The sequence below is a fragment of the Zonotrichia leucophrys genome, chromosome 3, assembly GCF_028769735.1.
Source record: "Zonotrichia leucophrys gambelii isolate GWCS_2022_RI chromosome 3, RI_Zleu_2.0, whole genome shotgun sequence".
NCBI lineage: Eukaryota > Metazoa > Chordata > Aves > Passeriformes > Passerellidae > Zonotrichia > Zonotrichia leucophrys.
The window spans coordinates 100,116,394-100,139,511 of NC_088172.1; the positions used below are offsets into that span (position 1 = coordinate 100,116,394).

Here is a 23,118-nt window from a genome sequence, read left to right on the forward strand (position 1 = left end):
CTGCCCCCAGAGACATGGGTACCCCTCCCCTGGGCTTCACAGAAGGGCAGAGGGAGTTTTGTGCTGCACAGCTTGCTCACAGGGTGACACTCTGTGATATCTGCTTCCTCCAAGCTCTTTGCTGCAGGGCTGGTGAGGCACAAAGCATCAGTTATGCCCATTTGTTCCTAGGAATTCATTAGATGTCCTCCTGCCCATGCTGTGGAACAGGTTGTGTAGGGGAATAAGAGAGTTTTCCTTACAAAAGTATCCCAAGGCAGAAAATCCACCATAGCTTCTGCTGGGGTGTTTCAGTACTTAATGACTCCTCCTTAAAGAAGCACCTAATTTCCAGTCCTTTCACACTGGTCTATGGCACTCAAGGCTTCTCTGTTGTGAAACCATTCACCCTAGGATTTTATGACTTGGATTCAGATGGCTCTGCCTTGCTCCTAGCCCAGTGCTTAGATGAATATTGTTGCTTTTGCACAGACATCTTTTAGCTACCAATTTACTCCAGAAACCATTGCATTCATTCCCCTGGTCCCTATCAGGAGCCATCCTCAGAAAGGATGGTAAAGTTCTAGAGACACCTTCAGGGACCTGCTGGTGCAATAGCTGAGTGCAGAATCACTGTGTGAAAATGATGATTTATAGCCATTTTCTTACTTTTTTTTTTTTTTTTTTGCCATGTGTGGCATTGCACAGCAGCATTCACAGGCAATGCCAGGGCTCTGTGACAGTTTGTTATAAAGTTCCCCTCTCCTGTAAGCTGAAGGCTGCTCACAGCCTGACTCTGGCTGCTCTGTTTGCCTGGTGCAGTTATTTATTTTTTCCTCTTACAAAGGTCAGCCATCCATCTCCAAGCGCTGCTCCTGCAGTGTCCCTGTCCATGTGCTGCTCTCAGTGCTTCACTATTGTGGTAGACCTTGCCACCCCTCGTTTTCTGGAGGTGAAATGGTGCAGCCTTACCCCACAGAGCCCCCCTGTGCCTGGGGAAGCTGAGCATGGGGCAGCTGTGCCTGGGGCAGTACAGTGTGGTTTTCACGCTGTTCCCGCAGGATTCCCGAGGAATCGCTCTACCAGACCGGGATCATCAGGCAAAGGCAGAGCTGCCTGGAGTCACACAAGTCTGAAGAGCAGGAGTTCCCCATCCTGAGCTTGAATCCTTGTAACAGCACCAAGGGCACAGTGCCAAAGGCACAGGTAAGGTGTGTTGTGTATGCTCATGGCGCTGGATGGGGAGATGCCGTGGGGCCAGCTTCAAGATGATTTCTTAAGGTTGCTGAAGCTCTGTTGGAGGATTTACCCATTCTGCCAGTGTATTTCCTTAGGCAGCCTGTCATTAAAGCCTGGCAGCTCCACCTGATCTTGGTGGAGGCCCTGGGCAGCAGCAGGAACTGGTGCAGGAGCCACAGGACAGTGTGTCCCACTCATCTCCATGGGAGCCCATGCTGAGCTCTTCCCACTACCCAGGAACACCACGTTCTGCTCATCTGCACAGATCAAAGGCAAAGAGAACTATAACTTCCTCTCATCTCTCAGCCTTTTTTCTTTTAGAATGGACTGAGTTGCAGTGGCATTTGTAACTTCATAGTCTGCATTCTCTCGGTATTGGATTGCCCATTAAACTAGCGAGGATTTAATGAGGATGATCTCAGTTTTTTTCAGTCTCACTGAGATGAGAAAAAGCTGTATGAATTGATGTTCTCAAAAGCACTCCCTGGGAGATTTTAGAGCCAAGAGCAGGCACATGTGCCTTGCAAGAGGGTTTCTGGAGCAAGACCCTGAAGATGGACACAGCTTCAAAATTCACCTTTGCAATTTTGGACATGTCAGTAAGTTCTGTGCTCCCATCTATAAAAGAGGGAGGATAACAATCCCTTGCTTCTCCATGGTTGCCATGAAATAATTCAGTAGGAAATGGTGTGGTGTGCATGCTTCCTCTCAACTGTACATCCTTAACCCTCATGGTTACATATTCAAACCAGGTAGCTGTGCATATAAAAAGCCCAGCTTGGGGAGATTGCTTAAAATACCCCTGATTTGTGTGTGCAAACAAAGCATGTCATTATGTGCATCTCTTTCAAATGCAGTTGCATGCCTGTCTGTAGGCAGGAAATTAATATCTGTTTCACAGCATGGCAAAATCAACAATGACTACTTGAATATTAGTTCAGTTCAAAAAATGTAGTTAATATAATTGCAAGTGCCACACAGTAACACTTCTTACAGTTTCACTGGTTTCCATGTTCCAGAATTGGGTATTTTTTTTTTCCACTGCTGCATTTTCACACAAACAGCAAGCTGGTGAGAGCAGGTCATCATGTTTTTCAGGGCTAGCTCTGCAGAAGAAAGGAAAAGTATTCTAACAACAATAGCAGCTTCCAATGAATCTGCTGTTCTAAAAAAAAAAAATCTGGGAAAATCAGAATGAAAAATGCTGCTGCAAGTTAGTGTTTCAAAATGAAATGGTATTGGTCTTTCTGAAATACCAATTTGATGTGGTATTTTAAAATGAGAAATGTCATGCCAACAAGTTGGATTGTTTCATTCCTACCAAACACATTTTGTTTTGACATTTCTGTGCAGTAAATTTTCGGAATTTTTCACGCCACGAACTTTTCATCTTCCTGTTCTGATTCTGCAGCAGTTTGCAATAGGTCAACACTTCCCACTGGATGGCAACTCTATTTCTTGTGCACATCCAGGACTGACTTTGCAAAGGAACAGAAAAATGCACTACAAACAGATTGCAGGATGACTGCACTCAGTACACAGCAGGAACAGAGAAAAGCCTTTTCCTTTTTATCTTCTCTGTCTTTCTAGGATAGTTCTTTGTTACTTCTACCCGTGGATGATAGTTCAGATTAAAGCAGGATATTTAAACAGCAGGATATTTAAACTTTTTTTGTGAAACTTATATTTTAATGACTCAGTTGCCACAAGACCACCTGAACTTGTGGATGACGTGGGTGTTACAGTCACCAGGCTGTGTAGGATTGATTATGCAGCAGTCCTGAATGCTACTTGGTTTTGCATTTGATACACCAGAATAGAGCAATAATCTTCACTTTTAACGCACTGAAGTCACGTCTTGTTTACCCTAAGCTTCATTTTGTGAAAAATAGGCTTAGCTAAATCAAAGCTGTGCTTCCTTGGCATTCAGTAAGTACCGTGAAAATATCCTGGCTGTCCAAGTTCTTTATTATCACTATTATAGTAGCAATAATTTGGTTGCTTTGATTGCCTTTCTGTAGCTGTCTCCCTGCTGGGTTGCCCCAGCCCTTTACCAACATTATATGCATGAAGTCTTGAGACTGGGTGTGAGAAGATCATGGTTTGAGGAGAGAGGCACAGGACTGTCAGATGGCAATCAACTGCTCTTTATTTTAGGATTTTCTAACTGTAGTGTAGGGGAAGGGTGTTGTGAGACCTCTGGCTACATCCATAATTGGGGTAAGTTGAGATGAGTGGCGAAATCAGACTTACACCCTTAGCAGCTCTCAAAATACCTCCCTGGTGGTGTCTGGAGTTGGTCCTGAATTACTGAAAGGGGCACTGAGGCACAAGAAGACCCCTCATTTTTGTGTAGGAGAGAGCTCTGTCTTCTCATCCTGGGGATCCACGTGGCCCTTCCCTCCCTCTGCAGAAGGCCTGGCAGCAGTCAGGGTGGGTTCTGTCCCCTGGGATGGCTCTCAGAGGGGTCTTGAGGTGGTTGAGGAGCTCAGGGTGGCTGTCAGGGGGCTCCTGAGCTAGTGACAGGCAGAGATGTTCGTGCAGGGCCCAGGGCACAGCAGGCTCTGCCTGTGCTCCTGCCCACTGCAGCACTCCATGCCTTGTTGCGTCTCGTTTGCTAAATGAACAGATTGATTTAGTTTTTCACGAGAGAAATGCATCTGAGGGAAAATAATTGATCATAATTTTGTCCTCATCTATCTAATGAAGATGTGAATAGTTGGGTTTTTTTTTTTCAAACCAAGTGTCAGCTGGTATTAGTTCATAGAGTTTGGAAAAGACATCTGACTGGGATTTATTTAAGTCATTAGCAGCTTCAGGAAACCTGACACACTTCAGATAAAAAATCTGAAGATGCTTTGACCTGGATACAACACACGTGTAAGCAGTTGCTGCAAGAGGAATGTAAAGCTCAGGCATCCTTTAGAAAAGCAAGGAAACAGGGGAAAGGCTGCAGCATCCATTTCTTGAGTCTGCGCCCCAAAATACCTGGGCTTTGCAGCTGAGTGGCTGCCACTGCATTTGGGTGGCATGACCTTGGCTCTTCTTGGGAAGGAAAGGCAGAGTGATGGAAGGAAAAGCAGTGTGATGACCTGCCTGGTGTGGCTTTGATGCTCATCCCAGTTGGCTTGAGGTCCTCTGTGTGCTGAGTAAGTCTGCCCTTTTTCTGGAGAGCATTTAGCATCTGTCCAGACTGTGACCCTCCTGAGACATCTCAACCATAAACATTCTGTTCTGACCCTCCTCCCCTCAAAAGCCTTCCTTCTTCTCCTCCATGGGCATGACCTGCCCCAGCTGTAGGCTGGCTGGAGCTGTGGGAGCCAGGCTGGGTGAGCAGAGCAGAGGGACAGCAGTGTCATCTCTGCACCCAAGTTGTCCTGAGTCACAGTACAGCATGAAATGAACGTCACTCGCATGCTGAGATGTCCAAGGCAAAAAAAGGCACATTTATTTCTGGACCTCGGTATTTATAGAATTCTGAAGGTGGCTGTGGATTGGAGGATGAAATTGCCACCTCTCTAACTACACTGGTCAAACCAACAGTCCATCAGTTCTCTCCTCTTCCAGAAAGGAATGCAAAACAATTATTATTTACATGAAAAGTGCATGAGAAACTCCATTACAAAACTGTAAACATCAGAAGAACTTTAGAAGAACAGAGAGACAGTCCTGTGCACCTGGTGTACTTTGCTTTTCCTCTCCTGAGATGTGTGGATGTGCCAGTTGTATCCCAGGGTCTTTGATGAGGGCAGCACGTCAGTATCCTCTGGCGACTCGTGCCTTGACAAGTCCTTCCCTGGGATTTTTAAGAGGATAATTGAATAATTAGATTGCTCCACCTTCTTCAGAAAAGCTTTTCTCTTGCTCCTACCCCTGCTTTAGGGCACGGCTGACCTCTCTGGGCAGCACAGGCCTGGCTGTCACGGAATGCTGGGCTCCTGTGGGATTGCTCCTTCCCATGCTGAGGGGCTCCTTGCTCCATCTGCCAGCCAGGCTATGCCAAGCCAAAGGTCACTCTGGAAAATAATTTCCTCAGTTCACAGTAATGCTGAGTAACAGTGACAGGTGCCGGCTCAGATGATGCTGAAGCCTTGAGAAACAGTCACAAGGCCCAGATGAGGGGTTGGTGTTATCTGAGGCTCTGGAGGAAGGGAATTGCTGGTTGTGCTGTGCAGCTGGTGATGTTCTCTTCACCAAGTGCACCCTCTTCCTCCTGGCTCCACCACCCCTCCATCTTTGCCTTTGGAAAGGCAGGAAATCTTGTTTAAGCTCATAGATCTGTTTTTCTTTGGCTCTGGGTCAGCTCTAAACCCTGGTGGCATCTGCTCAGGCAATTCTGCAGCCCTGGAGCCAGGCTGGCTCCTTGCAGGGCTCCTTAGGGGTGCCATGGGCTGCCCCATCCACCACAACCTCTGCTGTGCTGGCCATGTCATTGTGCCAGGGATTAAGAGATAAAGTAGTTCCTCATGGGAAAAAAAAAAAAAGAAAAAACATTAATCCCAACTCATAAAAATAAGGGAACATAAGGGGTAAGAAAAAAAATTTCTGTGGCCATGGGCATATATTTTAACTCAAAGTCCTTCATGGATTCTGTGGTGTTCAACTGACTTCCCTCCTCCTTTCCCTTCAAATTTCTTCATTTTCTGCATAATTTTCCTTGGCTTTCATCTAGGGCTGAAAGGGAAGAAGACATGATTAGAGCTGGATAAAACATTTTCAACAGGGCTGGCTTCCATAAAAAGCCATTCTGCTGAGATAGATGAGCTGTGTGAAAATCTGTCAGCCGAGATAAAGACAGAGGAAGGACAGCCTGGGGGCAGGAGGGTAGGATCCAGTGTCAGCTGTGGAACTGCTGCTGGATGTGGAACATCCAGCTCTGGAGCCCTCACTTGTTATGATGAACAACAGCTCAGGGAAAATGGTTATCACCACCCTTCCTGTCCCATGGTCCACTGCTGGATGAGAGGATGGCTCTGCCTTGAGAGATGTGAATATTCTGAGGGTTTGAACATAGCCTGGTCTAGAAAAAAAATAATGAAGAACCTCTGGTAGGAGCAGTCTTTCATGAGATAACCTCAGTGAAGCAAGAAGGTAAAGATGTAAAACAAACAAACAAGAAAGTCCCATGGCCTGGGTTAGTTGGAGAATTCAACATACACACAAGTTACAGCATTAACTGGCTGCTGCTGAGGAGCCTCATGGGTGCAGCTTCAGCCCTGTCCTGAGCTGAAATGACCAGCAATTGGTTAAAAATGTAAAGCAGGTTTTCAGAGCAGCTTGTAGCAGCGTGGGTGCCAAGAACAGATGTTGGAGCTTGCCCCGTAGGGTTTGGTTCTTCACAGATGCTGGACTAATTTGGCTCCTGATTTCCCAGGCTGGTGGTTTACACAGCAGCTGACAGCCTGCGTGGTGGGGATGTCTGGGACGTGTTCACTGTGGGATCAGGTAAACCCTGCTCCATGTGACAGAGAAAAGTGGTTGCCAGGAGGGTGTGGATTACAGCTTTGAAAATGAATGCTTGTTATGTACCCAGATCCTGGGCAGCTCTTGCTGAGGAGCCTGTGGGCAGGCTGTTCAGAAAGCCAGGCTTGATTTCCATGAGCTGCTGGGGAATAGTGGGCTGAGAAGCACAGAGTATGAGGATCACAGTGTGAAGTCCTTGTGGAGCTGGGTCTGCTGTGCAAAAGCATGTTTTCCCTTCCAGGTGGCTGAGAACCTGAATGAAAGTGGGATTTATATTCCCAGGAGCTAAATGCCTGTAGCTGTCTGTTTTGAAGCTGAGGAGAGGAGTTAGAGCTGCTGACTGTGACAAATACCAAAGGACCAGGAGCGTGTCCCTGCTCTAATAACTCATGCTAATGCAACCCAGAACCTCCACCATTCAAAGTCAGGGGCACTGCAGGCATCCCAGCTCTGAGAGCAGGGCAGCCATTCTTCACATTCCCCTCCAGCACTCAGAAAGGCTTGAAGTCTCCCAGGAGCCCCATTTTTCCAGCCTCAACCTAACAGGCATATGTTTGAACACTGCCTTTGCCTCCACTGCCCACACTGCTGCTCACATCACTTCTCATGGAGCTCTGCCTTCTCCATAGCTGAGCTCCCTGCTGTTCTGCTTCCTCTTTGCACCTTTTCCTTCCCAGCAGGTTCAGAGTTTTCATAGCCTGCTAAAACATCTGCCATGGCTCCTGGGGTAACTTGTGGGAACCCTTGTGCTCCCTGTCCTTGCTGTCTCTGGCAGGGTTATTGCAGTGTTAGTGAAGCCAGCCTGCTGCTGGTCCTCCAGCCCTGCTCACCTGCCCTGCCACAGCTCAGAAACCTGCTTTCCATCTGCTCCCACCCTGGATGGGAGCCCTCACAAAACCCTTCCAGCCCCCTGCTCTTTCTAATTTCAAAGTTGATGCTCACAGAAAGTAACAAGCAAAACACCTGGTCCAGAAGTCCCTCTCCAGGGTTATGTAAAAGCATGGCTTGTGGTTTCCCATCAGCCAAACCAGCTCTTGTTTGCTTGTGCACACACACAAATGTCGCAGACATCTTTTTATGAAAATCCTTTCCTTAGGATTTTTCCTCCTGAGAAGCTGAGAGGCCTCAGGAGCAAAATGTAAACATTGATTATCTGCTGCTGTGGAATGCAACAGGTGGATTTTTGATTGGCCCGTCTTGGATGTTTATAATTAATGGCCAATCATAGCCCAGCTGGCTCAGACTCTCTCTCTGAGCCACAAACCTTTGTTAATCATTCCTTGCTATTCTTAGCTTAGCTGACCTTCTGAGATAAAACTTTTTCTTCTTTTAGTATAGTTTTAATGTAATATATATCATAAAATAATAAATCAAGCCTTCTGAAACATGGAGTCAAATCCTTGTCTCTTCGCTCATCTGAAAACCCCTGTGAACACGGTCACACACACAAATGACAGGGAGACAGACATCCCTTGGCTGGGATCCTCTCAGGAGGTGCTTTTGGGTAATACGAGCACAGGTGAGTGATAGAAAATGTTCAGCTGGAGTGAACTTCTGTGAAGCACTCCTGGGCTAAGCAGGGTGTCTGTACATCCATGGTGCTTTGTCCAGTACATTTGTAAATCCTCGTCAGTCTATCAGCTGCTCCTCTTCTTCTCCCAAAAACATCCACTGGTGAAAAAGATGGTAATCCCAGAGATCTCCTGTTGTTTGGTAAGCATCACACGGGACAAAGAGTCTCTGCTCCTCCAGAGTTTATTTCTGGGGCTGACAAGGTGATAAAACACTGGTGAGCATGAAAAAGCAGCAAAAGAAAGAAACCTCCAGGACAGCCCAGTGGAATGAGAGCAGCAATGGTTACAGCCAGCCAGTTCTGCAAACCTTTGAAAATTATTCCCAGTGCCTTGATGGAAAGCAGAGCTTTTCCTCTTATTTTTGTGTTATTTGGGAACAGAACCCCAGGAGTTGCAGGCATTTGCTGTGTATCGCTTCTTGTCTCCCACTGACAGCTGCAAAGCATCTCTGCTGCTCTTCCCTGAAAAAATAGGATTGCACATTGTGTGGTTGGGAGTGTTCGTGCCTCTCTTCTGTTTTTTTTCCATCCTTTTGTTCTCCAACCACAGCCCAGTTCTGGCAATGGAATCTTTTGTCTCATGAAACATGTTCTTCCAGCAGCTTTTGTAGACATTTTCTGGGGTACCTGCAGTCCCTCAATGACAACTGCAATTTTGGGGAGGCTTGAAACATCCCAGTGACTTCTCTTGGTGCCTCTTGAAGTCAGTGAGGTTTGTGTTTGATTTTGTAAAGGGCAGGATCCAAGCCAAAGTGTTTGTTTTCCAGGTAAAAGAATAGAAAGAATCAGCACTGCTCTCTCACCACCTTTCTTTTTCTTCCTCTGTGCAGGAGTGGACATACACATACAACCATCATGTCCGCCAGCAGCAGCTCTGTCTGTCTGTGTACACCCTCTTCCCTGGTTCCCAGGTGCTGCTGTCACCTTGTAAAGAAGGTGACAACAAGCAGGTGAGCCCTTTTCACTGATCCCCTATATTTCCTTTGAAGTTCCCTTTCTTTCATCACAGTATTACTGCACATTAAATGGCCTGTGCTCTGACTTCATCTGGGAAGCACAGTCAATTTGGGAGTACAGACTCTGGCCTGTTCAGCCCTTTGCCTCTTAAATGAGTGTGTTGATAAGGATGTCTATTAGTGAGGGTGGTGATCTGGACACTTCAATGCAGAAGTCAAACCCAAACTGGCAATTTAGTTCACATGGGCTGCCAGTCAGGCAGCAGATGCTAACATTTCCCTGCAGTTAATCACTGAGCTGGCATTTGAACCAGTGACCTGGGGAAAAAGCTGTTAGTAATATATTATCTCCCTGAAGCCAGGCAGAGGCTGAGTTAAATGAATGTGCTGCTGATGGGAGAAATGCTCTGCTTGGTGTGTGCTGTGGTGTTGTGAGGGTCCCCAGGATGAGGTGGGAGGTGAGAATCTGACTCCCAAGTTCTCAAGAAGGCTGATTTATTATTTTAAGATATTATATTAAAATAAAATGATGTACTAAAACTATACTAAAGAAAGAGAAAGGAGACATCAGAAGGCTAGACAAGAATGAATACTAAAAACCCGTGGCTGACCAGAGAGCCCAACACAGCTGGCTGTGATTGGTCATTAATGAAAAACAATTCACATGCTGGGTAAACAATTCTCCAAATCACATTCCAGAAGAGCACAACACGGAGAAGCTGAGGCTTCTCATCTTCCCAGGAGAAGAAATCCTGGCAAAGGGATTTTTCAGAAAACATCACGGTGACAGTGTGGGTTTGGGGACCTTGTACTTGACAGCATCAGGCCACAGGGGCTTGATGGCAGCTGTGGCCTTGATGTTTTGAAGTTCAGCAGTGCAGGGAAGGCAGGGTGGGCAGGCAGCTCCTTCACCTGTTTCTCCTGTCGTTGTCTCCCCGCAGCGCTGGGGCAAGGTGGGGTCGCACATCGAGCACATAGCCACGCGCTTCTGCTTGGACACTGAGACCATTGGGGACACCCACGAGAGCATCAGGGAGCTGGTGATCAACCCCTGTGAGAGCACAGCCATGAGCCAGCGATGGGACATGCTCATGTCGTGACCTGCTGCAGGACGGGCACCGGGACGTGGCCACGCGCGGCTGAGGCGGCACCAGCTGGGGCTCGGATCCAAACCCTGCAGGAGAAGCATCCAGATAAAAATGGGACACTGCACTCCAGGTGGAACAGCGGGTGTTGACCGCCAGGCGTGCAGCTGGTGTTGGCCTGGTGATGGTCAAGGAGGAGGGATGGCAGAAAAACAAGCCTGAAGTGTTTTAGAGGGGTATTGGGGTACACAGAACCTCAGCGTGCACAGCACTGAATAATCTCCCTGGAAATGCAGGTAGAAGAGCCTTTAATGCCTAAAGGAGACTTTAAAGGGCTAAGCAAAGCAAGCATCTCAGTAGTTCTTGGGGATTGAGGTGGGTGCACAAGGTGGGATGTGCCAAGGGATGCTCAGAAACATCGCCAGGGATCAAGTGGAGGACACTGAATTGGAAGACACTGAATTATTTTTGCACTTTGCTGGGAATGTTTCTGTCTTCTGCAGACAGCATGGGTGGAGCTGTGTGGCACATCTGAATTCGTGCCTGATGCACGTCCCTGTTGTGTATCCAGAGGCAGAGCAGTCCTTGGTGGCTGTGGCCAGGATCAGAGCAGGGAGTGAAGGAGGAATCCTGCTCTGTGCTGACTGCACACGGTGCTTGTTGAATCTCCAAAGCCCAAGCAAACAGAGGATTCACTGTGGGAGATTAAAGGATATACATTTCTGTCAAGCTGGGAGGAAAGGCAGTAACGTGATCATTTCTTCTCTCTGAAGGCCGTGGGTCACTGAAAAATCCCCTAAAATTTTGCTGTGTGTCTCTCCCTGCTCTGCTTCAGATCTGGACTAATTCAAATTTTCACTTCCATAAAAGTAATATTTTTGCTAATTGAAGGTAATTGTGTCATATTTCTGTTTCCCAATTTCCAAACTACAGATGAAGGGACTCCCATAAAATGCTGCTACTGATGGAACGGTGAAGGTTTAATTTTTAATTAAAATTGGAGACTGCTCCAAGAAAGGAAGAGGGATATTACCTGGGTTTGCTTCCCAGTTACCTTGTAGCCCACAATGTAAAGTACTGAAGAAAAGGTTTGGGATTCCCCATTCACACTGGTGAGCAGGGTGGCCTGGGCCACAATGTCCCTCTGTCTCCAAGTCACTTAACATAGCCAGACCAGGTAGAAATTATTTCCTTTATTTATATTATTATTTCCCAGCTTTTGGAGATGTCTTTTACCAGAGATCATGCCAGGTGCTGCCTCTGTGGAACTGAGGGGAGAAAAGGACAAACAAGCTCAGGAGGAGTGTTAGGAATAGAAAGTCCTTTCCAGCCTGTCTTTCAGGGCAGCTGTCACTACAGCCACAGGTAACAGGTACACACAGCTCTTGTGTAGTAACAGCTCTCAAAGAGAACTTCCACAGGACTGTCAGTGTGACTTAAAAAAAAAAAAATACATTGTTTCTGTCTAAAAATGCTAGGATTTAGTGGAAATCCTATCCTTTGTTTCCTGTGCTGCAAACTGCAGGTGAAATACCATAAGCTTTAAGCCTTCAAGTGCTCTCAGCATCCCTTCTTGAATAAATTGCTGGCTTTCAGGATTTTACTGCCTCAGTTTCTCCTCCCTCAGTGCTGGGAGAAAGCCGTGTGTATAAATCTTCCCGGCTTTATAAGCAAAACTAGTATAGCTCTTTATGTGCGAAAGGTCACTGGTGCAAAATGCTTTTCATGTGCTGCAGTGATTACCAACCTCATCAAGCTCCCTTGGTGCCAGCGTCAAGGGCCTCTGTTCTGAGAGAGCTGGAGCAAGCTGTCATTTCGTGGTGGGAGGTGGCATTGTTTCTGTGCCACCACTCTGCCAGGAAACAAAGGGGAGCGCTTCAAAAGGAATGGACCCGTTTCACAAAGGAGGGCAGCGACCTTGGGCTCCTTTTTAATTGAACAGGGACATATCACATGTTCTCCTCACAATGGTGATTGTCGACGGAAGGAGACCAGGACATCAGGTTGATCATCACAGGCCCAATTTTATTGATCAACACAGCGGGTTAAATACAGTTCGTAATTAACTTCATGCATATTGCAAAAGTTGAGCTCAGGATTGGTTAGTTACATATCAGCAGTTACACCTACTTTTACATTCCTATGGTCCTACTTTTGATACTTTCTACATATTCTTAGGAGATATTCAGGACTAATCTCTACTCCCTTTCTCCATGTTGCAGCAAGGCCACTGATTGCAAGCTGCTGACATCTCCTTTCAGCTTGCTGACTGCTGATTTCTCAGCTTGACCAGTGGCAATATGTCAGCATGGCCTTTCTCAGCTAACCAACTATTAATAAAGCTCTCCACATTAAAGCTCTCCACATTTCCCCCGTTTTCTTCTTGTGCAAGGAAATTAGCTTGCCAGGTTTTTGCTATTGTACGGCTGACCATGTTTTGAATGCAATTAAAAACACAAGGCAAAATCAGCAAAAACAGTAAAATTACACCCAGCAGTCCTATAGCATAGATCACAAGGTTTCTTAGCCACGGTCCAAGTCCTAAGCTTTTAAGCCATTCGTCAACTCCTAAACCTTCTTCTTCCTTCAGATTGTGAAGTCCCTGTTGTAGTTCTTTTATCTTACTGTGAATGGACACCGAATGGTCAGACAGATTCATGCAACACATTCCCTCAAATTCTTCACATCCATGTCCTTGTGCTAAAAGCAAAAAATCTATGGCAGCTCTATTTTGCAAAACAGCATGGTTAACACTCTGCACATCTGTGGTTAGCATGTCTAGGATTTGTGATGTCTTGTTCAGTTCACTCTTTGCCCAGCGCCCTAATTGCTTTGCTAAATTCATAGCCTTATTGGCAGATCCTCCCGGCAAGATAGTTGAAACAACCACTTGTTTGAATGTGCCCCAAAACTGTGGATCTCCTATCCTGCTGCAGTCTAAGTCATGTATGCTACGTCTCTTTCTGTTTGAATTTTGACTCAGCTGCATTAGCAAGGACACATTAGGATGAAACAATGACAGTTTACCCAAATAACAGGGTCCACCCTGTGGTCTAGCTGGAATGCCATTCCACGCCCTGTCTCCGCAAATTAAAAATATTCCCGTGGGTAATTTCATTGGTGCAGTGATTTTGGTACTGTTACATTTACTGTAATGCTGCGGAGAGATTTCACTCACATTCAGGAATGAATCTAGGGTGGCCCATGTTTCTTTTGGTCGGTTTGAAGACTTAAAGCTAAACCATCCACCAGCTGTAGTGTTAGACAAACTGGTGTTTGTACTGCCAAAAAGGTCCAATTCCTCAGGAGGAGAGTGCAAAGCTCAGAATACGCTGCATTTCTTTCCCGTAGAGCTTTCCTTAATTGTACCAACAACTCATACAATCGTTTATTATTCACTTCCTTAATTGCTGCTTCCTCTATTCGTTTGGCTACTCCTGCAACATACATAGAGTCTGTAACCACATTTAAAGGTCCCTGTAAGTTGGATACTGCCCATACTACTGCCAACAATTCCAAAGTTTGCAAACTATCCGCAGGGTCTGCTGTGATGATTTGATGTTTCCATTGTCCTTTTTCTTGCCAAGTGACAGCAGCACGCCTTGACTTCTTTCCTGCATCGGTAAAGGCTGTAATAGCTCCTTCTATAGGGCGTTCTTCTCTCAAGGGTCGAGTAATCCAGTTCCATTCTGTCATCCATTGCAAAACTCTAGGCACTAATTTGCTGGTATCCACTTTTGCAGATGATGTCAATAATGCTTCCTGTAAATCCTTTGAGTTAATCAGGTACCAGTCCAAGGTTTCCTTTTCCATAGGCAGTCTAATGGTAGCAGGTTCTCTACCATCTACTTCAAGAATTCTGAGACGCCCCTTTTTGATTAATGCAGCCAATTGTTCAATTTTTGAACATATTGTTTTCTTATGCTGTAATGGTGGAGACAACCATTCCAACACCTGTATCTCCCCCGTTTTCTCCTGTTGTTGAGAGAGAGCACCAAGCAGGTGGCAAGGGCTATTCCAGATAGTAAGGTCAATAGGGTGGTCGAGTTGTCGACGAGACACATACCCCTGTTGTACACAGTCACTGATTTGTTGCAAGGCAAGACGATGCTCCTGTGTCAGGCATACAGGAGTAGTAGGGTCAACACCCTTTAATAAAGGCCGCAGGGTTTCTAACAAATGATTCGGTATTCCCACAATAGGCTTTAGCCACTGTAAGTCCCCCAGCAACTTCTGTGCATCATGTAGAGTCTTAATGTCCAGTTGTAACTCCAATTTTTGAGGTATCACTTTTTGATCCATCAAAGTCCATCCCAAATATTTCCAGGGCTTTGTAGTTTGAATTTTCTCTGAAGCAATATCAAGTGAATATGAAGCAAGAGTATTTCTAATAATGTCAATCTGCAAAGAGGAAAATGGTTGTTGCTGTGCAAACAAGATCATGAGCATGCATAAGGCTATCCCCTTTTTAGAGGCCATTGCTTAACCATCACTGGTGTATCTGTTTTCCAGGTGAGTGGAATGGGGAAAGTCCAAGCAATGGCAATTACCCCAAAGGGTGCTGATTAGTTAACACCACTCCCAGTTGTGTTAAAATGTCCCTTCCAATTAGGCAGGAGACTGTAGGAGGCAGTTGCACAATTGAAAACACAGCAGATATTTGTTGATCCTCAATGGACACAGACAAAGAAGGCGACCTGCTTGCCAATGTAAATCCTCCTACTCCGGTGAGCATGTTTGCTGATGGGAATAGAGGCCAATGCTGTGGCCATGCCTCTGGAGAAATAATGCTGGTATCTGCTCCTGTATCCAATAATCCATAAAGGGTTATGCTTTCATGCCCATAAGTAACTGTGACCTTTTGCTTTGGTCTGTTTTGTAAATCCACAGTTAAAAGTGTAACACCAGTGGAGCCAAAACCTTTTTCATCCCGTGCTTGTTCAGTAAATGGTTGTATTCCAGAGGTCATTTGTGATAGTGGTATCAATTGTGCAATACGTTGTCCTTTTGCAATTTTAATTGGAGGATAGAGGGTGTAAGCCATGATTTGTATTTCCCCTGTAAAGTCTGCATCAATAACTCCAGGCAAAACAAATAATCCCAACATAGTTGTAGAAGAGCGTCCTAATAATAATGCTCCACATGTTTGTCCATTTAATATAAGAGGACTCTTTACTCCAGTTGGTATTTGCTCCCTGTTGTTGCGGGTTGCAGACAGGAGGTGGCTGCGATGTCGCGGCAGCTGGTGCTGGTGTCTCTGATGTCACGGCAGCTACTGGTGTCTGGGCGCGGCCCCCGTGAAACGCGCTCTGCTGACAGTTTCCCGACCGCCGTCTACAAGCTGTGGTGTTGTGGGAGCTGGATCGGCAGTGAGCCACTTCGGAGAGGAGCAAGAGCAGCTAACACCTGATTCTGAGCAGCTAACACCTGATTCTGATTAGACTCTGCCTGCTTTTGTAACCCCAATCCTAACTCCTTTATAGCATCTACTAGAAATGCCTGCGAAGCAGTTGGCATTAATGCCATTCGCTCTAATGCTTCCTCAATGGTCCAATTTGCTCCCAAAGTAGATAATACCCTTTGGGTTGCTGGATTACTATTTTGAAGGATACACTGCTTCAATATCGCCCCCTTAAAGTAGTCTGCCACACCAGCCCGGTCTATAGCAGCAGCCGCCCTATCGATAAAATTTCCAAATGATTCTTCTCTACCTTGCTTAATACCCATATAAATTGGTAATCCCCCTGGCTCTTTAACCATATCTATCGCTGTACGCACCAATCGCATAGCCTCTCTAAGCTTATCTGGTCCCAATATCATCTGTGCCTCTGTACGCAGAAATGCTCCTAATCCCATAAATTCATCCACTGTCACTCCATGCAATGGATCTCCCGGAGCCCGTTGTACAGCAACTGACTCATTTACTAATGCTTGCCAATGAGCATTAAACAATAATTGTTGATGCTGAGTAAATATTAAACGCACTATCCCTTTTAAATCATTTGGGCATAAAATCTGAGTGTTAAAGAGATAATCTAACATTTGCTTAACAGGTTCACTTTTTACACCAAACTGACTAACTGTAGAACGTAGCTGAGCTAACAACTTCCAATCTAAGGCAGAATATGCTGCCACATTATGCATAAAATTCCCCTGTGCATCATATTGTGGTGTATAAGTAACCGGACATGCAAGACTAGAAGCTATTTGTACGGCCTCGCTATCTCCCATTTGCATCACCTCTTTTGCCAAAGCAGACCAAGCTTCCCTCCTTTGTTTAGCCATTTCCCCCCATAGATCACGGTGTGCCCCTGGGATGGGAGCTGGCTCTTTGGAGGTGCTATGCTGCTGGCATTTTAGTGCAGGCGCCGAGTTTTTGCATTGGGAAGGCAGTAAAGCAGAGGCTGGCTCGCGCGGGGGAAGCGGCCCCCCCGCTGGAGCTGTCAGTGAAGCCGGGGCCGGCCCGAAAGAAGCCGGCTCACGCGGGGGAAGCAGCCCTCCCGCAGCTGCAAGCGGAGCTGGCTCAGGCAAAGCCGGCGCGCGGGGGGGAAGGGGCCCCCCCGCTGGAGCTGTAACCGGAGCCGGCCTGCCCGGGGGTAGCGGCGGAGGCAAAGCCGGCGGCGGAGGCAGAGCTGGCTTGCCCCCCCCACCATCCGACCCGCCTGAAGCCGGCAGTGGAGGCAAAGCTGGCTTGCTTTTACCTCTCCCACCCGGCTCGCCTTCCCCCTCAGACAAGGGAGGGGCAGACGGTTCCGCACTTTCTAAAGACATGTCCTCAACACCACTATGCTGGGGATTTTTAGGCATAAGTATCTTAGTTACAGAAGGTGCCAAGGGATCATCCTCACGACCATATCCTATATTCCTCTTATGAGCTTCTGTAGCCCTTTCTGCTGCCTTTCTCTCAGAGACCTGCTGAAGCAATGCATTATACACTACCCGCCATAATTTCCCGAACTTTTTAGCTGATTTATCCCCATCTAACACAGAGTCCATTAACACCTCTCCAAAATTTTTCCACTCTGAAAGCTCATGTACTGTATGTGGGTTAGTAAACATACCTATAGAATGACCATAAGCTAACAACCCCGGTAATTCCTTTTTTAAATCTATCTCTTTTACCCCTCGCTTTTCTAAATATGAAGAGAATAAATCATATGCCGCTTGCCTATCCATACCTATTCAGTGCGCACTGTTTAGCAGCTTCCAGACTTCGGCGGCACGTAGAGACTTGAGCGATCCTCAAGGGTGCTTTTTATAAATAATCCAGTCTTTGTAAATAATCCGGCACCGTCCCGCTGCTAGGACTCTCACCCAACTTCCGGACCGTGGCGAGTTCCCTTTTTTCTTTGTAATCCGAGAAAAAAGGACAGGGATTCAACGTTGCCGCATCGTTGCCCGCAGCGTTGCCCGCATTCTCCACCATTTGTCGACGGAAGGAGACCAGGACATCAGGTTGATCATCACAGGCCCAATTTTATTGATCAACACAGCGGGTTAAATACAGTTCGTAATTAACTTCATGCATATTGCAAAAGTTGAGCTCAGGATTGGTTAGTTACATATCAGCAGTTACACCTACTTTTACATTCCTATGGTCCTACTTTTGATACTTTCTACATATTCTTAGGAGATATTCAGGACTAATCTCTACTCCCTTTCTCCATGTTGCAGCAAGGCCACTGATTGCAAGCTGCTGACATCTCCTTTCAGCTTGCTGACTGCTGATTTCTCAGCTTGACCAGTGGCAATATGTCAGCATGGCCTTTCTCAGCTAACCAACTATTAATAAAGCTCTCCACATTAAAGCTCTCCACAGGTGATGACAGGCAAGGGGTGGTAATTCCCTGTCTCGAATTTACAAGGGAAGGCAGCTCCCAAGAGCTCAAAGCTTAACACGTTCACACCTGCACTGTGCCCACAGCCTGGCAATTCGACTCTGAAAATTCAAGTTGCTGAACAGCCTGGCATGGGTTTGGAAGCTCAGCACCTGGCAGGTACACTCTGAGCAGGACCTCAGACTGATCTAGCTTTACTGTTTTCCACCAAAGCTGAAAATCTCTGTTCTCCTGACAGCCAAAGCTCTCTTAATGCTCTTTGCCTTAGCAGAAACAGCTACCTCACTACACATGTGTGTGTGCTTGGACACATGGACCCATGGGATCTGCAGGGATGTGCTGTAGGAAGGAGTTGTTTGACCAGCTTTGCAGCTCTCTTGCCTTTTGTGAAACACAAATGCTACAGCAAACCCATCCTGTTCCAAAACATGTTCTCAGTGATCACTGTGTCTAGGGACAGTGGAGAGGGGAGCATCAGGCATGGTGTCCCTTACCAGGGAGCAGCAGCCGAGTTCACTAAGTCTCTTGGAGGCCCAAAAGCCACCACATACCTCCCAGACCTGGGGAGCAGCAGCACTTGTCAGACTGGTGATGGTGTCTCACACAGCCATCAGCTGTAACCCTTAGGCTACAGCTTATTTCATGGTCCAGGAAATGAGATTATCCCTATGGATCAGCAGTGTTTTCAGAGAAGCCTGAGAGTATCAGCCTGACTCCTGGGGAGCTTTATATAAAGCTGGCCATGGTCTGGCAGTCTGCAGAGTTAACCCCAGTGTGGCATTTAGCAAATCTGCCTGACACCCCTGCAGAGAGACCTCGCATGGCGTCAGGGAAAAGGTTAACTCGCTGCTGAAATCCAACTCGTACCTTCAGGTTTCTTCCCTTTATTAAAATACGCTGAAAACAGATGAACTTTTCTTGCTTTGTGTTTTTTCAATGCCTAGACAAATGATTGCCATGCTGTGAGCAGGCACAATGTGACTGATTGGGATCTAGATGGGCTCCCACGCCAGTGCTGCTTAAGCCCCAGCATCATTTGGTGGCAATGCTTTTTTTTGGTAACGTTTTGCACTGACTTGAAAGAACATAAGATAAAGCAGAAAATATGATTCTAATCCTGGCTGTTGAGCTTTGTGACAGCCTTTATGATCTCCAGGTAAGTCACTTCTTGTGCCTTGGGAAATTTAGATTCAGAGCAGGAAACTCAAGGCTGGAACTGGCTTTTAAAGAGCCAACTAATGCTACCCCAAAACACACCAGAAAAAGTCAAAGAAAGCACATCCTCTCCCTCTCAAAGGAGATCCATGTTCCCATGAGAACAAATCTGTCTGGTTTGAGTTGGGCTGGAGAAGTCTTGCAGTCCTTACATTGCTGCTTGTGCGATTTCCAGGTGTCTTATGCTCATCTCTCTGTACCAGTGCAGTACCATAAGGTAACAGCACAAATCATCTGTGCACAGAGCCTCGGGTTACAACATGTTGAGATGGTTATTTAGTGGTAAAGAGGTGGAAACTGAATTCAAGGATCTTTGTTTATCCAGCAGTGCAACAGTAAAATGGGGCTGGTGGATGAAGACTGGAGAAGTGCTGGTGGTGGTTCAAGACAAGCACAGCTCCAAGTGCTGATCCCTTCTCCTGCTTCTAGGAGTGGCTTGGGATGGCTTACTTCATTTCCCTGCCACAGTTGCCCTAAATTTTAGTGAAGACCAGGTGTTTTGAAGAGAGAAAAAGCCATGGATTGTTTTTTGTTGCATGTAACACCAGCAGTGCTGGGCTGGCAGTCGACATGGACCCTTTTATCTGCCTGTACAGGTAAAAAGGTTCAGATGGAGTTAATGAGGAGCCTGTAAGGTCCTGTGGTTTAGACTGGTGACCAAAACAGTGTTGGTAACACTCAGCAATGTTTTGGTTATTGCAGTGCCTGTACAGTACCAAGGTCTTCTCCATCTCTCAATCTGCTGCTCCTGTGAGCAGGCTGGGGAAAGGACTGGGACGGGGGACAGCTGGGACAGCACCCCCAAAATCACCAAAGGCACGTCTCACACCATGGGATGTGACACTCAGAGGTAAAATTGGATGGAGTTCTGCCACAGGAGGTCCCTGCCTGGCTGGGCATCAGGCTGCAAGTGGTGACTGACTGCCTTTGCATCACTTGGTTGTTTTTGGGGTTGTTTCATTTCATTTCATTTTCCTTCATGACCGACTTTATCTTGACTCACAAGTGTTTCTCCCTTTTGCCCTTCAGTCAGAGTGTCTCTCCCGTCCTGTAGGGCAGGGAGGGAGGGAATAGGGGCAGAGCTGCCAGGCAGGGCCAGCCCAGCCCCATGCCCTAAGCAAAGCAGGGTCTGTGCTGTGACAGGCTGCTGTTCCTCGTGGCTCTGGTCACAACTCTGCAGTGCGATCTGCACTGCTCACATTGCCGATTTTAAAAGCTTCAGTGAAATCTGGGGGTTGGTATTGTTTGTAGAAGGGATAAAGGAAGCATAGTCAAGGAGGTTTCACACAAGCCACAGGACAAACTTCTGCTGCTCAGTAATGTTCTGGCTAAATTGATTTTGAATTATCAGTCCAGCACCAGTTTTAATGTACAGCTGCTTTACATGGCTGCAGAGTTAGAGGAAGCCTGTGGTATGGGTGTGCAGCTTATGTTGAGGCTTATTGCTGAGGCTTACATGCTGAAATCCAGTGGCATTTTTCCAGATTTATGGATGTTTTCCCAATGTCCACTGTTCTGTTTATCACTGGAAGTGCCTTCAGAACCCTGTAAGAATAAAAACCTGTTGCAAGCTACTGCCTCTCCAACTGAGTCTAATTAAGCTTCGAATGGAGCTGCATGTTAGCACAGAGCTGACAAAGAGCAACACATAAATTTACAGGTAAGAATGCTTCCTTTGTGGAGCTGGGGGCTGTTTTGTTTTCCCTGATACTGCTTGGGCACTAAAGAAACCCAAACTGGTTCTGTGTGATGTACAAAAGAATCCAAGTCTGGGTTTTGCATAAGCACACATGTAATAATTATGTATCCGTCACAATGAGTGATGTCTCTCATTTTCCTGTGACTTACATGAGAAAGTGTCCAGACAAGGTACTGCTACTGCAGAGGGTTAAATTGTCAGTTGTAAAACCAACCAGCCATCCAACCAACCCAAGAGAAAATAAAGGAGAAGGAGCGCTGAAAGTTTGTATGTAACCTGATAGGTGCAATAAAAGAATGATATTGCGAAATTAGGACTGTTCCCAGGGTGAAAGGCTTAGGAGTCTGCAAGTCAGTAGGAATCTATTTAGGGCCATTTTTAAGTGGCTCAGAGTTGCACCATGGGGACAGGTTTATAACACAGCACCTGAAAGTCCCCCCATCCACAGTTTTCTGAAAGAACCCAAGACTCTGCACTGCTCCTGTGGCCCCAGCTGTGCTCATGTCAGGTTCAGCATGGACTTGGTGGTCCTGAATATCTGATGGATCCACGTGTCTGTGTCTCTGCAGCAGGCAGATAAAAACCTACTGCCTCCTTTCCACAGCTTTGGAACTGTTGTGTGAGCCTCTTCTAATGGAGCATCCTGGTGCTGTGGTGGTGTGCTGGCATTTGGTATGTTTTCAGAAGAATCAGCATTACAAGCACTTGGAGCAGTTTTCGTGAATTCTGATCCTGCTGACAATTCCTGGATCATCCCCATGGACATCCAGCCTGTGTTGTGTACCAGAGATGAATGTGTGGTCACAACCAGATCCAAGGGTATTACTGACATCAGCTCTGACCCTCTTGGCCTAAGCCCACGCAATTTAGATGGCTTTTCCAAATTTTTACTGGACTCCAGCTGCCTGAGGCCACTGACAACAAGGATGTGCAGCAATGATCATCTCACCAAAAGCAGAATAACAATGGAGAGAGCACTTCTCATACTGAGGCTGCTACCACCTCCTTACTAATCCTTGGGAAGTTGATCTGGGGGGAATCTGTGCAGAAGGCAAGGTGCAAAGGAGGTTTCCTGGAGGTTTGGCAGTGGTGGGAAGCACTGGCTGACACTGCAAGGGTGGATGGGTTTACAAGATGTGGAGGCTGGGGAGCAACCAAGGACAATTCAAATTATTTGGGCAGGAGAACACCTGCACCCAGGGGTGCAGAGAGTCTGGGTGGATCTCAGATCAGCACCCTGCACTTCCAGGGGGGATTTATTTTGGCTGATAACTGATCCAGTGCTTGAAATGGCTGCCCCAGAATGCTGAAGGGGTTAAAAGGAGTTTGCTTATCTGGTTACAACATACTTTCACTTCTGTTAATGGAACTGTTATTAACAGAGTGGCAGTGGATTATTCAGTGCCCTGGACGTGAAACCTTGATTTGGACAGGACCCATGTGTTGATAAGAGGCACTGCTTGTGCTGTCTCTGCAGCTGTGTGCTGCCAGAGCATGCATTGGTGTGTTTGCAATGGATCCTCAGCGTAAAGAATCACAGTCATTGCATCTTCAAATTGATTTTCTTCTAGGGAAAGCTGTTGGAAGCAAAAACCAATTTGGTTTGTATAAACTGCATTAGAGATAAGAAGATATCCCTCAGAGTGCAGGAGATCACCTTAGAAGATGTTTTCACCCTACTGCCAGTAACAAGTCGCACAATAAAAGGAATTTCTCACAGCTGATCTGATCTCCACCCATCCGTGAGCTGGCTCTGAAATGAGATAAACCCATCTCCTCTAATTCAGGACAGGTGTATCATATTTCCCAATCACATTACAGGCACTAGGGAGGCCTGGTGGTGTTAGCACTGAGCATATAACCCAGGCAAGTGAGGTAGCTTTATCTCCTTTGAGGGTCTGGCCTTGCAAATAAGGTCCTGAACTGTTGACACTGATCTGAAGCTGATTTGGAAGTTGACCTGTGGGGTTCTACCTGTGCTGCTGCTGAGTAAGTAGTGGCTCTGGAGGGTCGCCTATGTGGCTTTTTTTTCTTTCTGGATAGATTTGGTGTCTTGTATCTTCTGTCTGAT

The 23,118-nt window shown here is 46.5% G+C and overlaps 2 protein-coding genes across 26 annotated transcripts in view; both read left to right on the forward strand.

The window, feature by feature from the left end:
* The window catches only part of GALNT14 (polypeptide N-acetylgalactosaminyltransferase 14), a 108,164-nt gene extending 87,202 nt beyond the window's left edge, over window positions 1-20,962 (forward strand). For 5 of the 8 annotated variants that reach the window (XM_064709542.1, XM_064709538.1, XM_064709540.1 and 2 more), the window contains exons 13-16: window positions 1,041-1,185; window positions 9,085-9,204; window positions 10,152-12,265; window positions 18,115-20,961. In XM_064709542.1, coding sequence (XP_064565612.1) covers window positions 1,041-1,185; window positions 9,085-9,204; window positions 10,152-10,310 — 424 coding nt within the window. In that variant the 3' untranslated portion in view covers window positions 10,311-12,265; window positions 18,115-20,961. Of the gene's footprint in view, window positions 1-1,040; window positions 1,186-1,313; window positions 1,613-9,084; window positions 9,205-10,151; window positions 12,266-18,114 lie in introns of those variants that run through there. The other 3 variants (XM_064709537.1, XM_064709545.1, XM_064709544.1) reach the window with 3 other exon arrangements.
* Window positions 20,963-22,895: 1,933 nt separating this feature from the next.
* Window positions 22,896-23,118, forward strand: part of CAPN13 (calpain 13) — an 81,016-nt gene continuing 80,793 nt past the window's right edge. For all 18 annotated transcript variants that reach the window (XM_064709559.1, XM_064709547.1, XM_064709553.1 and 15 more), the window contains exon 1: window positions 22,896-23,036. The gene's annotated coding sequence lies outside the window, so the exon portion shown is untranslated. The remainder of the gene's footprint in view (window positions 23,037-23,118) is intronic.